Consider the following 16,197-nt stretch of genomic DNA (forward strand, 5'->3'; position numbering starts at 1 on the left):
AGGCTGCACCAACATCAGGCTGTTTACCCAACCTTTGAACATGCTAACTAGCTATCAAGCTACAGGCTGTAAGTAGTAATTTAGAACTTAGTTTAGAAGCTAAACAGTTGTTAGCAGTTTTTTTTTCTTGGTATTTTCGCTGACAACTTAACCAACACACTTACCAGCTAACCAAGTTAAAACAAAATAAGAATAAAGGGCTAATCACCGTCTAACAGTCTAGCAAGCCAAACAGCCAGCTAGCATGCTAAGAACCAACTTACTGACAGTTTCACCAACAATACACTGTAACAATTTACCAGCTAACCAACAGTAAGCGAACAGGCTTAGGACCAATTAACTGTCTCAGAGGCTAAACAACAGCCAGCTAAATATGCATAGGAGTGACCTTCTAACAAGTTAATCAACCAGCTGTGAAGCTTACCTTGCTAAGCCATAGGAGGCTAACAGAACAAAACATCACTAGGGTTGAACCTACTACTGTTTACTTGGGTAAAATGTTAATGTTAAGACCAAGTAGTTTGCTTTGTTTGCTCCTGTTGTTGTTATTTAGCATGCAGTGTCTTGATTAGACTGTTCCACGACAAAACCTTTTCAGTGTTTCCAGTCACTGTTCATCCTGCTGACATTGCCCACTTTGTGCCCTCTTCAATGTAATTTTAGATTGTGTGTGCGTGTGTGTGTGAGTGCGTGCATGCGTGTGTGAACATTGTGTCTAATGGTTTGTTGCCCTTCCTCCATCTGTCTTTTCTGTCTATCTTTTTTTGTCGTCTGTCGAGGCATCGGTGGTTACACTGGCTTGGGTAGTAGCCATTTTGATTGTTTTGACTGACACCTGCTCAGCTGTTAGTGAAATTTGCTTCAAGCTGAAGTTCCAAATTCATACATGCAAATCAGTCGCCTTTTGGCGCCTGTGCACTCGGGACCTGCTTTGGACAAGCAACAGGAGTTGACGAGACCAGAAAAAACACTTCCGCTGCTGTTAAGAAGTAATGGTATTTTTACTCCGTTACAATGATCAAAATGTCGCTTGATACTTTTATTTATCAATTATTGCTTATCAACTATTTTGTGGGCGAGACCACGACTTCAACTTCCACATCGGGCGCCGTTTGTGCCAATCCAATTTAAGTGCTAGTGACGTTTAAGTCTAGTTCACCAATCAAACGACAGAAGAAAGTGACCTCACACAACGTCTTCTTTTGGGCTTCCCGGGCATAGGTATTAAAGTGAACCGATTGAAATGACAAAAACATTTAATTTTACAACCACTGACCTCTACTACAGAAATACAGTGGTATATATCTATAAATTATTCCCATAAGTTAAAAAAAACATTTGTTTAGACCATAATTTGATACACTGTCACCGCCATGTTTAGTGTGCGCAAAGAATTCTGGGAATGATGATGTAGAATGGCTGTTGTAAAATTGTTACGTTGCTGCTCACTGTGGCGCTAAGCTAGCCACTTGTGAACAACTTTTATCGTCCGTGAAAAGAGTTAAAAATGCCATACTGCGCACCTTTGGGATGCAATTTCGAATCAGGACTGAATGCAAAAACAGAGGTAAGCATTCATAGCTTTCCCAAAAAGATCAAGTTGAGGAAACGGTGGGAGGATGTGGCCGGAGGAGTTGAGCTGCCGAAAGATCCGCGGTTGTTCGAAGCCTTTGATCGCACCCAGCTCACGAGAGAGCTCACCGGTGTGTCTGGGTATAAATGACTGCTTAAATCCAATGCAGTGCCGACTATATTTCCTCACAAGGAGCCTAAACGGCCGCATGTGACAAGCGAAAGCCAAGCAAAAAGTCGCGAAAGACAGGAGGCACTGCCCGCTTATCTTGATCAGTTCACTTTTGCAGCAGCAGCTGTTGTAAACAAACCATCGCCACCGGACACTGAGTTAGCAGTGAAAAATAGTAAAATAGGTATGGATATAACTTTACTCTCGGTTATCACTGAATACATTGGATTCACTGAATACACTGGAGCAGACATCCTCTATTGGCACTCTTGCGTTTATGCAAAAATTTTGCTCATTGGATCATCCTGTGTCGTATTTGTTGCACTGGTCTTTTGTATTTTCGCGTTGAGGTGCTGCGGGTCGTGGCCCTGGTTGTGGTCCCAGCAGAACCGCGAGACACATGTACCATCGGCGACAAGAGTTGATCCGCTAGTACATCTTGTATTAATTAGGAAACTCACCTACAATTATTAATTAATAATAATAAACAAATTAGTTTACAGATATTGATGTTAAATGTATTAAGCGACGGAGTGATGTTAGGGATTATGTCACAACACAGAATGAACTAACTTCAAATTCAGAATTTGAATTTTGTATACAGGTCAAAGTGAAAAGGGATTTGTAAATCTTCATATTCTGTTTTTATTTACGTTTTACACAACGTTCTAAGGGCGGCATGGTGGCCGACTAGTTAGCAGATCTGCCTCACAGTTCTGTTGACCCGGGTTCAAATCCACCCTCTCCTGCGTGAAGTTTGCATGTTCTCCCTGTGTCTGCGTGGGTTTTCTCCAGGTACTCCAGTTACCTCCCACATCCCAAAAACATGTATGATAGGTTTATTGAAGACTCTAATTTGCCCGTAGGTGTGAATGTGAGTGTGAATAGTAGTTTGTCTATGTGTGCACTGCAATTGGCTGGCGACCGGTTCAGGGTGTACCCTGCCTCTCGCCCAGAGTCATCTGAGCTATGAGTAAGCATGCCCTCGACCCTAGTGAGGAAAAGCGGTACAGAAAATGGATTGATGGATGGACAAGGTCTGAACTTCATTGTAATTGGGGTTCATCACCTGAGAACCTGAGTAAGGTTAAAAGTATATTAATATTAATAAACATATTAGAGGTACAAAGTTTAAATAAACAACTAATCGATGATCAAATTAATCGATATTTTGATAATCAATTAATCGTTTAGAGACCTTGTTTAAATTCAAATTGTCCAAATCCTCATAATTTCAGCCTCTCACCAGTAAATATTCTCAGATTCCTATAGTCATCAATAAAAGCAGACTGATTGATTATCTTTGTGTATAATCGAAGTAAGACATTTGCCAACATCTGCTTTTACTTTGGAAAAGAATGATCAACATTTTTGCCTATTTTCTCACGTTATGGACCAAACTGAATCATACTCAATTTGTGCATTGTCTGCAATGTCAATTTGAAATAATGTCCTGTTTTTGAATAAAGGAATGGAAATTAAAAACTGTTTTTTTATCCGATTCATTCCTTAATAGAAAAAGTAATCGACAGATTAATTGACTTAAAATAATTGTTAGTTGTAGCCCTAAAATATTTATAATATAACCTTTATTAGTCCCATTGGGGGAAATTTGCATTGTTTCAGCAGCAATAGTGGATACAGGAAATACAACAATTCCATACAAGACATTTGTTGATGAAGTACATTGTACAAAATAGAAACCTAAACTATTGTTCATGCATAAACTATCAAATCCAGTCTTATTGTTTGATGTTATTATATTAATTTCTTTGCTTGCAAAATAGTGGTGAGTTTTAATTTTGACTTTTGAGACCTTAATCTGATTTGATAGACTTTTTTTTTTTTTAAACTACGGTTGAAAACAGAATCGGTAAAGGCTTGTTAATCCACAGACATAGATATTTTTCACAATGGTACGTCATATACTTTTGATCCAGGCTGCGATTACGATTATAGATGAATGATTATGTTGCGCACATGAACAATATACAGAATTATTTTCATCCTATTACATAATGTTCTGCAATAACTGTCCCGCAGTAATGTTCTTGACAAAATGTAAAAAATATGTAACTATAGACAAATTTGGACCAATTGTTCTGGAAGTGAATTTCTATAGGTTGGCAGCTCTGCCTGTGGCTTTTGAGTTGTGGTTGTCGTCCTTTTGTACCGAGAGGTATTTATTTATTTATTTTTAATTAGTGTAGCTTTATATAGTATGAGACATTATTTTGCTCTTTGTTGGAGCTCATTAGATTGTGCACGTGAACCTAATGTTGTGTCCAGTAAAGGTCTGTGAACACATCACAATGAATAGCACTCCAGCTTGGTGGTGACAGGTGACAAGTGGTTAATTGTGATGTGTGTTGAAGAAAAAAATAGAGCAACCAAAGCAACAATTTTCCTTTCCCCCCTTTTCTCCCTTCACTGCAGCCATGTTTTTGTGAGGCATTGCTTTGTGCCGTCTCTCTCTCTCTCGCTCTCTCTTCCTTCCTCTCTACTCTCTCTCGTGCTCTCTATCCCTCCCTTGTTCACTGTTTTTCCCCTCTTCCTCTCTGTTTTTCTCTCCCCTCCCCCTCTTTTCAGCACCCTTCTCTCTCTCTCTCTCTCGCTTCTCCCCTCCGCTCTCACTCCATTTCCATCATATCACCCTTCTCTCCCACACTGCACTCCTTCCCCAATCTCCCTCCCTCCTTCCTTTTTTTTTGCTTGCTTTTTTTCCCTCCTTCCTCTCCATCCTCCCTTCCCCCACTGCCGCCTCTCTTCCTCACCCCTCCCACCCCTGTTCTCTTTATCTCCTCCCCTTCAAAATCCCTCTTTCATTCTGTGCAATCATCTGTTCCCTCCCTCTCTCTCTTCCCCTTCTTCCTCTATTGTGCCCCCATTTTGTCCTCTGCAGCTTTCCTCTTTCTCTTTCCTCATTGTTCTCTCTATCTTGTTTATTCTCTCTATCTTGTTGTTTATTCCAGCCCCCTCCACCACCACAATGTGTTACAATTAAAATACAAACTTTGACAAGTACAAAGACTCAGGCACAATGTTGATCAGGTTTGTGCGCATTTGTCTCCGTATTTAACCCTCCAGTCACCTACTCCATGGTCAAATCTGCCCGGTGTTTGCATATGCACTCAACAAGTGGCTGGAGCACACCCCAATCGATAGTATGAAAATCAGACTTTATCCAGTGCGTTGTATAAGAGCTTTGAATCCATAAATAAGTAAATTTATCAAAAGATATTGTGATATGATTTGCGCAAAGAAAAATTCAGAGTAGACCTGATCTCGCCACGTTTTGATAATTTGATTGGTTCAAAAAATAAAAGTAAAATCTAAAAGTACAATAGGAGCTGTTATTTATTTCTGCCCTTTAAATGCAATTTTATTTGTTGTATTAGTTTTAAAATTATTTTTATGTATTATTTTACAAATGATTTTTAACATTTTATTTAGTTTCTGATCTTAATTTGTATTGTTATATGTGTACATGATTTATATGGTCACGTTCTCACAAGAATGTAGTGCACATTCACTCAAATAGCACAAAATTATTGTTTATTGTATTGTATGTACTTATACTTTTCATACTGTATCTCTTCAAATAATTGCCTCTTCTGTAATAGACGCTGTGCCTAATTTAATTGCCAGGTGCATTGTCTACTTGATTAAAAAAAAGAAATGTACGCATTACCTCAAATAGACAGCTCCTTAATTTGCCCCCTCACTGGCCACTATTTTAAGAACTACAGTAGTTTAGGTTATAATATAGTATCCCACCAGATTCATAGTTTTCTATTTCCCATTGGTGATTGTTTTGGTGCATTTTATGTGGTGCACCTTAAAATGTTGTGCTTCTCAGTTTCTTAACAGTACTTCATATCTCAAAGTGGGATAAAAATGGGAGAATGCCTGGGGGGAAATATTCTACAAAGTGTTTGTCCAAAATGCTGGGTAGAAAAGAGTCACAGTTTGAGAGGTTTAGGTCGAGGTGCTTAGTTGAAGGGAATGCCGAGCCATCGGGTGTGTAAACGTGGCTTTCTTTCTATGAGCGGGATCAGGAATGTGACATGAACATGGCCTGCCAACAAGGACATAGTGTGGTCACAATGTCTGCTGTACAGAGAGATGTTTGAATTACAATGGAACCTTGGAATCAGTTCTGGGAGACCTCATTTTATATTTCAATACAAATTGAATCAGTTCTAGGGTCAGACATTCGCCATCATAATACCTTTTATTTAACTGTACAGGCCATGTTTCAAGTGATATTTTAAAGCGGACATAGTTTGCCAAACCAACTCTTTCTAGTACAACCCCAATTCCAATGAAGTTGGGACATTGTGTTAAACATAAATAAAAAAATGAATACAATGATTTGCAAATCATGTTCAACCTATATTTAATTGAATACATTACAAAGACAAGATATTTAATGTTCAAACTGATAAACTTGATTATTATTAGCAAATAATCATGAACTTAGAATTTTATGGCTGCAACACGCTCCAATTAAGCTGGGACAGGGTCATGTTTACCACTGTGTTACATCACCTTTTCTTTTAACAACATTCAATAAACGTTTGGGAACTGAGGACACTAATTGTTGAAGCTTTGGAGGTGGAATTCTTTCCCATTATTGCTTGATGTACAGCTTCAGCTGTTCAACAGTCCGGGGTCTCCGTTGTCGTATTTTACGCTTCATAATACGTCACACATTTTCAATGGGAGACAGGTCTGGACTGCAGGCAGGCCAGTCTAGTAGCCGCACTCTTTTACTACGAAGCCATGCTGTTGTAACACGTGAAGAATGTGGTTTGGCATTGTCTTAGCTGAAATAAACAGGGACGTCCATGAAAAAGACGTTGCTTGGATGGCAGCATATGTTTCTCCAAAACCTGTATGCACCTTTCAGCATTAATGGTGCCTTCACAGATGTGTAAGTTATCAATGCCATTGGCACTAACACAGCCCCATACCATCACAGATGCTGGCTTTTGAACTTTGTGTCCATAACAGTCCGGATAGTTCTTTACCTCTTTGGCCCGGAGGACACGACGTCCACAATTATCAAAGCAATTTGAAATGTGGACTCGTCGGACCACAGAACACTTTTCCACTTTGCATCAGTCCATCTTAGATGAGCTCGGCCCAGAGAAGCCGGCGGCGTTTCTGGGTGTTGTTGATAAATGGCTTTTGCTTTGCATAGTAGAGTTTCAAGTTGCACTTACGGATGTAGCGCCGAACTGTATTTACTGACATTGGTTTTCTGAAGTGTTCCTGAGCCCATGTGGTGATATCCTTTACACATTGATGTCGGTTTTTGATGCAGTGCCGCCTGAGAGATCGAAGGTCACGGGCATTCAATGTTTGTTTTCGGCCTTGCCGCTTACATGCAGTGATTTCTTCAGCTTCTCTGAACCTTTTGATGATGATATGGACCGTAGATGATGAAATCCCTAAATTCCTTGCAATTGTACGTTGAACAGTTTGAACATTAAATATCTTGTCTTTGTAGTGTATTCAATTAAACATAGGTTGGACATGATTTGCAAATCATTGTATTCTGTTTTTATTTATGTTTAACACAATGTCCGAACTTCACTGGAATTCGGGTTGTACTTGGCATGCAATATTGTCTCTATGGTGCCTCAGTAAACATGTGAAATACAAATTAAAATGTTCCACGCATTCCTGAGTTCCAGAGGTTTTTCTGCTGGGAGGCCTGAAATCAGGTCATCCGAATTTCTCGAGCTTATCTGTGTAACTAGCGAATAGCCCTACCAGCCCGGTCAACCTAACAAACACGTGTGTGCTCAAGTGGGTTTTCTACACTGAGGCAACCAGTCAGAGGAAAGGGGGCGGTCTTTGCCAAATACAAAGTGATACAAAACTGGGTCAAGCAGAAGTAGCTACAAAGGGGCTTTTGCTGTCCACTCTCGACAACACCAAGGTTTTTTTTTTTATTGAATTATTATTTATTTATTTATTTTTGACACTTTTACACTAAGTCCATGTTAGTCACTTTATGGAGGGCAAAATAGCCAAAATACAGGACCTTTACCATGCTTTACTGTCATACAATTGTAAAATGGAATTAACCATCCATCCATTTTCTGAGCCGCTTCTCCTCACTAGGGTCGCGGGCGTGCTGGAGCCTATCCCAGCTGTCATTGGGCAGGAGGCGGGGTACAACCTGAACTGGTTGCCAGCCAGTCGCAGGGCACATACAAACAAACAACCATTCGCACTCACAGTCATACCTATGGGCAATTTAGAGTCTCCAATTTAATGCATGTTTTTGGGATGTGGGAGGAAACCGGAGTGACCGGAGAAAACCCACGCAGGCACGGGGAGAACATGCAAACTCCACACAGGCGGGGCCGGGGATTGAACCCAGGTCCTCAGAACTGTGAGGCTGACGCTCTAACCAGTCGGCCACCGTGCCGCCTGGAATTAACCATTGTATAATAAAACTACGCAACCTATCGTGTGATGGATGTAATTTTTAGGGAAGTTGAGGAGGGAGGTTCAATGAGGGCAGTTGACATTGTGCATTATGCTTGTTAACATTCTTGAATTACAAAATAGGTTAACCGATGTTAAATTGAAACAAAAACAAATTTCGGTGTTCGCCCTTAACTCAGTTGAGAGATTTCTGCATGTGCCTCGGCGAGGACAGTCTCTTCACATCAAACCCTAGAGTTGGTCTAACTCTTGAGCTGGACTCTGTCACTCTGCCTTTCACACATCATACAGTAAAGGAGGACATTGCCCCAACTGCGCTTTCATATGGCATCCGGCTATTAGATAAATTGATGATGCCAGCGTCTGGCATGATGTACAAAGTACTTTTTGTTTCAATTACTTTGAACACAACAGTGCGGGAGAAGTGAGAATCAGGTGTTAAACTTCACAACGCGGTCCTGGCTTTCTGTCATCATCCTGGCTCTGTTACACCTCTGGAAGCCGGGAAGTTTGTGGGTTATACGTTTCCCACAGGATTGGAATCTATTTGCGGTGGTGGGCACCTGGTGGGAGCGTTGGGAGGAGGCGGCGGGGAATCTCCTTTTGCGCATCGATATTTGTGGACACCACCCCACCCCTTAAAAAAAAATAAAAAAATAAAGTTAAGATTTGGATTTTAAAAGAATACTGTACTTTTATTTTAATGGATGCTAATAATAAAATGCTTTTGAAAACAAATTAATGTTGAGTTTACACAAACACCGAATGGCATAAGAAATTCAATAAAAAATTACATTTGCTAACTTAAAAAAATGAATTTGCTAACTTATATAAATGCACAAGTTAATGTAAACTAATATCAAACACCAAATAAAGGAAAGTTCAATACAAATAAAATGGCTTACTTACAGTAAATAAGAAATAAGGTACATAACAAATCACAAGATGTAACAAGTTTTACATTTTCTTGCAGAGTTTGCACTCTTCACTGGAACATTGAATTTTACATGGCTTCCTAAAAAGATATTTCAAAGATATTAAAAAAAATTATGTCCACAGGATCGTGTCCATTGATAGATATTTTGAAGCAGGCGGCCAGGTGGTATTCTTGTAAGCGATTGTGGAGTGATGTTTTCACCAAAGGATTCATTGAAAACATAACTGTCAAAACTGCACCCATGACAGCAAGTTTGAAAGATTGTTTTAATCATTAAAATGATGCTCTTACCCTAATCATTATTGAAAAGTGAGTGTGAGAGATGCTTTGTCCTTGTGGTGCTTTGTGGTGATATGCCGGCTGGTCCAAGTAGTCTTTTCTGTAAACTTCTGCTCCAAACTCAACAAAGCCCTCCTTCCTGGGCCATTCTTAGCTGTAGGATTGTGCATTCTGCGCAACTGACACAACATCCCTGAAATATAGGAATAATAAAATTACAAAATGAACAAAAAAGTTCAAAAAATGGTTATTAATAACTGAAGATATACAGTAATGCAGCTAATAAATTTACTGTGCTGTGTCACATACAGCCATAACTTAAACTGAGTTTTTGAGCCACTTAAATGCAGCATTTGTGTGTTTGTTTGCTGATGCAGTCATAAAGGCAAAGGAGAAAATAAATTAGGGCCAGCCTTGTGTTAAGTGCTAAGTCTCTCACCTGTTGCTTCTGAACTCGCATACTCTACAGCATGTTGGCGTGTGTCCTCAGGACGAGGCTTTTTCGTGATTCGCTTGAAATAATTTTCAATATTCATCCGCGTGAATGAGACGTCATTCCCGTCAACTAACGAGCAGAACCGCTCCGTACAACAAGAACATAGCGCGAGTTACTGTCTATGCACGTGTTTAGCTTTCTAGCTATGTCAACAGAGAGACAGCATAATATAACATAAATTCGATCTGTTCGAACTTCTGGATCTGTTTGGTGACATATTTGTTTTTTTGTGATAGCGTTACTTCTTTACCTTTGTTCTAACCTTCGTCTGTTCGTGCCCCTCGCAAGTCGCGCTGGGAGCCCGCTTCGTCTTGAGCCTCCTCTTCTCTGGCAGACCAAGCTGCGCGTCTTGGCGGAGGCGAGGCATACCACCACCTTGCATATCCATTACCAACCCACCAACCGCGGGTTGGTAACGGCTATGCAAAACAGGCTTCCGAAGAGTGTCTGCGAGAAGAGGCAATATTTCTAATACAATGTCACATTTGCGAGAGCACCCCCTATAACTCTTTGAAAATTTCAAGGTAACAGTATAAATTACCATAAAACGCAAAATGGATGATAGCACATCTACAATCGGTGAAATAAATACTTAAGCCTCGCTACTGAGGTGGACAACTTGCTAACTAGCATGGCTAACATCAGTTTTTTTTTTCTGCTCTAATGTTACCTTACAAAGCGGAGAAGAGCAGAGAAGTAGCTAGTCATTTTCTGAAAAATAAGTAATTTTACTTATGTACTACATTTTGATTTAAGTTTTTAAGTCTGCTTATTTTATTTTTACTAATGTACCTAAAGAGTGCGCTCAGTGGAAAAACGTTATTGACACACATTTAAAAATACCTTTTAGAGTTGTAATTGCAATACCGTGATACTGCAATTATTTTTGCTCACGTTTTTATCATACACTCAGAATCTAAAAATGGCCTATGCCTATTCGCCATTGTTGTTGCTGTGGTAATGTCACTTTAGTCATATTGTCTTGAGCAGCCAGGATTGAGAGGCGTGTAACACTTGTGGCGCAATGCTATCGCTACATCATGCCATTTCTGGTTCGTTGGTTGTCATCACTTGTGTTTGGCTGGCGACCAGTTTAGGGTGTACCACGCCTCTCGCCCGAAGATAGCTGGGATAGGCTCCAGCACGCCCGCGACCCGCGTAAGGATAAGCACTACAGAAAATGGATGGATGGATTGATGATTGTCATCACACTGTTCTACAGCACTGCAAACTACATCTATAATAATAATAACAAAATTAATAACTCTTTTACCCTGTGCAGGATAACTGCATTTTTCTTTGCTAATGTTTCAAAACAGCTCTTACAGAGCATCTCATTAGATTGTACTTGTGTACCTAATCATGTGTCCAGCTAGTGTCTTTCCCTGTGAGATTAACAGTTTATTTAAAACCTTTTGCCGTGGTCTAACTTGCATCACTGGCAGGATAAACATGACCCTCTTGGCCTACAGTTGGCACCATGTAGCAGTTTTGACACCTTTTTCTCCCCTCTCTGCCTTATTTGGCTGATGATTGACGATCAGGAATTAGGTGTGATGCCAGGAAGCTTCCGTTTCCTTTTTATTTTTTTTTCCTACCACATCCTGCTCCCCTTCTCCCCTCCCCCCTCTCTTCCTCTCCCCTCCCTCTCTTTTCTCTCTCCTTCATCCTTCATTTGCTCCTGCACGTCAGTCACTTGACACAATCTTTCGCTCTCCCATTTGTCTGCGCCCTCCCAACACATTTCTAGACTGATACATGATGGATGCTCACAATACAGAAAATGCACCTTAGCGAGTATCTGTGAGGCATTTGTTACTTTTTTTTTTTGTTTGGTTTTTAAACACGGCTGGTTCATATGTTTGGCTGGGATGAAGGGAGGCAGGTCGATACAGGTCCCGCCTCCCGTCCGTCCTGGCGTATAAATAGCAAGTGAGCCTCATCTCACTCGGCACTCTCGCTCTTAGGGATGAGGTCCTTAAAGCACCTGAAGCCTCACAGCAGGAGGAGTGTGGTGAGTTAACGCTGACTTCATTAATGGCTACTATTCTTTACTGAGCTGCTTTCAAAGTTCGTTCCAGTTGGTCCTCAAGGAGGGCTTTCATGCAATATGATTGTTGTCTTTTTGTCATTCTTCCTCTTCCCTTGTCTCGCTACATATCTTTCTTCCTCCTGTAGCATGGCACTCATCTTCCTCTTCCCTCACTCTCTGCCCTTCCCCCTTCTCTCTCCTTATCTCTCTTCTTCTCTACCCTTTTTCTCTCTGCTTCCTTCTTTCTTCATCTCTGTTTTGTTGTCATGTTTTGGTCACGTTTTTTCATTGTTTTTATCTTAATCTCCCTTCCTGCCCTCGTATGCTGTGTTTGTTGATTAGTGTAGCTCAGTGGCTCATCTAATCCCCCTCAACACACATACATAGTACACATGGTGAACATGCTGGATCAGAGATGGTGTCTCAGTTGGAAGATTGTTTGAGGAGTACACACACTGTCTATATATGAGAATATCTTGCCATGTTTTGGTGCTACGAGAAATATCTACTGTGTGTGTATCTTCTATCATTTACTTGAATGAGTCCCTATTTGTTTTCACCTCTGCCAAGTGCAAATACTGCGATATAGATCACAACAAAACTAGAGCAAGCATTCTTCCTGTTTACATCCTTGCAACCAATAAGAGAAGAGCGAAATTTCCAATATGATTACACTATGTGGCGCATGGTTTCAGTTCAGCTGTACAGATGAATTATGATACAGGGGGTCTTTGGTTTAAGCCAGTTTCGTTCCTGTGACACCAACGTAACCAATCATTCCATCTATTTTCTTTAGTGCTTGTGCTCATTAAAGTTTCAGGGGCACGTGAGCCTATACTAGTGGACTTTTGAAAAGAGGGGGTTCACCCTGTGCTGTTCACCAGTCAATCACAGTGCAAATACGGTTGACAAACAACCATTCAGACTCACATTCACACTTATGGGTAATAATTTAGAGTTCAATGAACCTAGCATGCTTGTTTTTGGAATGTGGGAGGAAACAGGAGTATCCGGATAAAACCCACGCAAGCACGGGGGAGAACATGCAAACTCCACAGAGGAAACCTCAGAACTGTGAGGCAGACGTGCTAACCACTTGGTTTCCAACTAAACTCAATTTTGTAAATAAGTTGGAACACATGCAGATGGCCCCAGGTTTGATTCTCTGTCAGTACCCCAAAACCCAGCCACTGCCGACCCCGAGCCAGGATAATCTTTGCCATTGCTATTGCAACAGTCAAGTTATAATTACCGTAAATATTTGTATGAAACTCTCTAGGCCATAAGTATAAAATAATCAAATGAAAAACGGCAACAGAAAAAAGTCACTGGTGTAGTGGTACACTTGCCTGACTTCAGTGCAGTCAGCATAAGTTCAGTTCCCACTCAGTGATTTTGTAAACATGAGTAGGAATTAGGGGTTGTTACAGACTTGACTACTCCACAATTATGTTTAGAGCGTGACTTAGACAAGGTGCTAATCACATGTTTTTTGCTCTGCCTCCTCCAGCAACAGATGAGTGCGCTGAATGAAATCACATCTTAATTGATTTAAATTGTCTTTTTTTTCCAGAATCTGCAGCTTTAGTAGGTGAGGGAGAACCAGTAAAGGGGAAAAAATCCAGGCTCAAGCAGGATTTTGAAAATTTTGTTTTTTGGCTCAAAGTGGAAGGAAAGTGGGGAATTATTCTATCGCATACGAAGAGGTCCCTGATTATTTGCAAACATTGCAAATTCCCAACGTGCAGGCCCTGCTGCTGTGGTGGACCCTGAACCAGGACAGGTTTCCCCGTTTGGCCAAGTTGTGCAAACGTTACCTGGCTGTTCCAGCAGCACACCAAGCGAGAAGATTTCTCTGGCTCGAAATAACATCACGCGACAGAGGGAAAGTACTTTACCCAGCAGATGTCTGTGCTCTTGTGTTTTAAGTAGACCCTGACCGATGTGTGATTTTTAGGGCTGATGCCAATACCCTTTATTGGTCTTCTATCTCAATATGTACACTGAGTTTGACTGCCAACCATTCCAGAGTGTAGTCTCCCTTTTGCTGGAAGTCAGTTGGGATAGACACCAGCAGAGCTGCTAAATGTTACGGAATGTCCGTATTTTGTTACGTAAATCACAGAACGGTTACTCTTACGGCCGTAACACTGATTGTTTTGTGTACTCTGGGAGAAAAAAAATCCAGCGTCCGACATAACCGGCCAGTACGGCACTGTGTCCAGCCTCTGAGAGACGGGGTAGCTGCTTGGGGGTACGCTATTTTTGACAAATTCAGGAAGTAAATTTCTATAGGTTGGCAGCTCTAGACCAGCTCCCCACGACGCTGAACAGGTTACGCATTCTAGAGAATGGATGGATCGACACTTGTTGGCAAAAAATATTAAACAATCAAAGGAAAAACAGTAACAAAAAAAACAACAACTTTACTCCTGTGGTTGGCTTGCACACTGGAAGTGGTGCAAACTAGTTCACTGTACATCATTTGTAACCACAAAAATTGTCATGACTGAGTGTTTGTGTCTTTGTGTCTCACAGGAGGAGGCGAGCCGGCGCCTGGGTAGATGTGAGCCCAAGGTAATGGCCAGGCTGGTGGACACAGGCACACAAACAGATCCAGTCGTTGTGCTGTCCTTGGCCCAGGCTGCCGTGCTAGGTCTCATCTCGCAGAATGAAGTCTTCGGCGCAACCATCGCACCCAACGGCTTCTACACTGGTGAGCCCAAAGAGTCGCCCGCGCAACCAGTAGACGGAGTGGACTACGAGTACGCAGACCAGCTTATCGGTGCAAACGGAGATTACCTTGGGGATAATTTAGCGGAGGACGGACAGATGCAACCCAGCTGCAGTCAAAGAAGGTGGCAGCAGGGGCCACCTCAGCACCCTGATGTTAAAATGGTCATCCCTGATCGCCATGCCCTCCAAGGCGGTGACGGCACTGTGTCTCACATCAAAGGGGAAGTGGTGAACTCGGTCATGACCTCATGTGTTCACATGCTTAACAATATGGCTCCCAGGGGGGGGTTGGTTCAAGTGGACCCGGCCACCCTGAGAGGAACCAACAAGAACTGTTCAGAGTGTGAGCGAGAGGCCTCCAACCAGCAGCAAGCCAGCACCCACGTCCACCCTCCTCCCACCCAGGTGGCCCACCGAGGAGGGGAGCACAGAGGACTGCAGGGCCAGCGTCCCCTGGGGGGCCACAGTCGAGGTGTCAGCGAGGGTGAGGAGGAGGTAGATCACCAGGGCAACAACGTGATGAAGCCTAACCAGCAAGATGAAGCCATCAGCAGCTACTTCCAGACCAGCGAAGTGGGTAGCTACGACTCGGGGGAAATGTCCATGGGGCCCGAGTACGAAGACGGCAGCCAGAACATGATGTGGACGGACGGTAACGGCGGCGGAGGTGGGCAGCACCAGCAGCCTCAGCCTCCGCAGCCCCCCCGGCGACACGGCGGCCGCAGGGTGGACCGCCTGGACATCAACATCCAGATCGACGAGTCATACTGCGTGGACGTGGGCGACGGATTGAAGCGCTGGAAGTGTCGCATGTGCGACAAGTCGTACACGTCAAAATACAATCTCGTCACGCATATTCTGGGCCACAACGGCATCAAGCCGCACGCCTGCCCCCACTGCGGCAAACTCTTCAAGCAGCCTAGCCACCTCCAGACCCACCTACTGACCCACCAGGGCACGCGGCCGCACAAGTGCACCGTGTGCAAGAAGGGCTTCACGCAGACCAGCCACCTGAAGCGCCATATGCTGCAGCACACCGACGTCAAGCCGTACAGCTGCCGCTTCTGCCGCCGCGGTTTTGCCTACCCCAGTGAGCTGCGCGCGCACGAGGTCAAGCACGAGCGCGGCCGCTGCCATGTGTGCTCGCAATGCGGCCTGGAGTTCCCCACTTACGCCCACCTTAAGCGCCACCAGACTAGCCACCAGGGGCCTCACACCTTCCAGTGCACCGAGTGCAACAAGTCATTTGCCTACCGCAGTCAGCTCCAGAATCACCTGCTGAAGCACCAGAGTCCCAGACCTTACACCTGCTCCCAGTGTGGCTTGGAGTTTGTGCAGCTGCACCACCTACGCCAGCACTCGCTAACCCATAAGGTACCCCTATTTGTGTCCATGTCTCTCAATGCTGTGATTGACAGGTAGGGTATACCCTGCCTCTCCAAAAAGCAGCAAAGTGCAGTTTAAATTGGTACAGTGTCCCTCTGCTATTCGCAATTGATAGGGACCCA

The 16,197-nt window shown here is 42.7% G+C and overlaps 1 protein-coding gene across 1 annotated transcript in view; it reads left to right on the forward strand.

Moving 5' to 3' along the window:
• The window catches only part of LOC133474244 (zinc finger protein 710-like), a 36,303-nt gene that overhangs the window by 13,466 nt on the left and 6,640 nt on the right, over positions 1–16,197 (forward strand). Inside the window, exons 2-3 of the mRNA XM_061765729.1 lie at positions 11,889–11,935; positions 14,492–16,063. Of these exons, the coding sequence (XP_061621713.1) occupies positions 11,891–11,935; positions 14,492–16,063 (1,617 nt within the window). The 5' untranslated portion in view covers positions 11,889–11,890. The remainder of the gene's footprint in view (positions 1–11,888; positions 11,936–14,491; positions 16,064–16,197) is intronic.

The sequence above is a fragment of the Phyllopteryx taeniolatus genome, chromosome 2 (genome assembly GCF_024500385.1).
Source record: "Phyllopteryx taeniolatus isolate TA_2022b chromosome 2, UOR_Ptae_1.2, whole genome shotgun sequence".
NCBI classification, from domain to species: domain Eukaryota; kingdom Metazoa; phylum Chordata; class Actinopteri; order Syngnathiformes; family Syngnathidae; genus Phyllopteryx; species Phyllopteryx taeniolatus.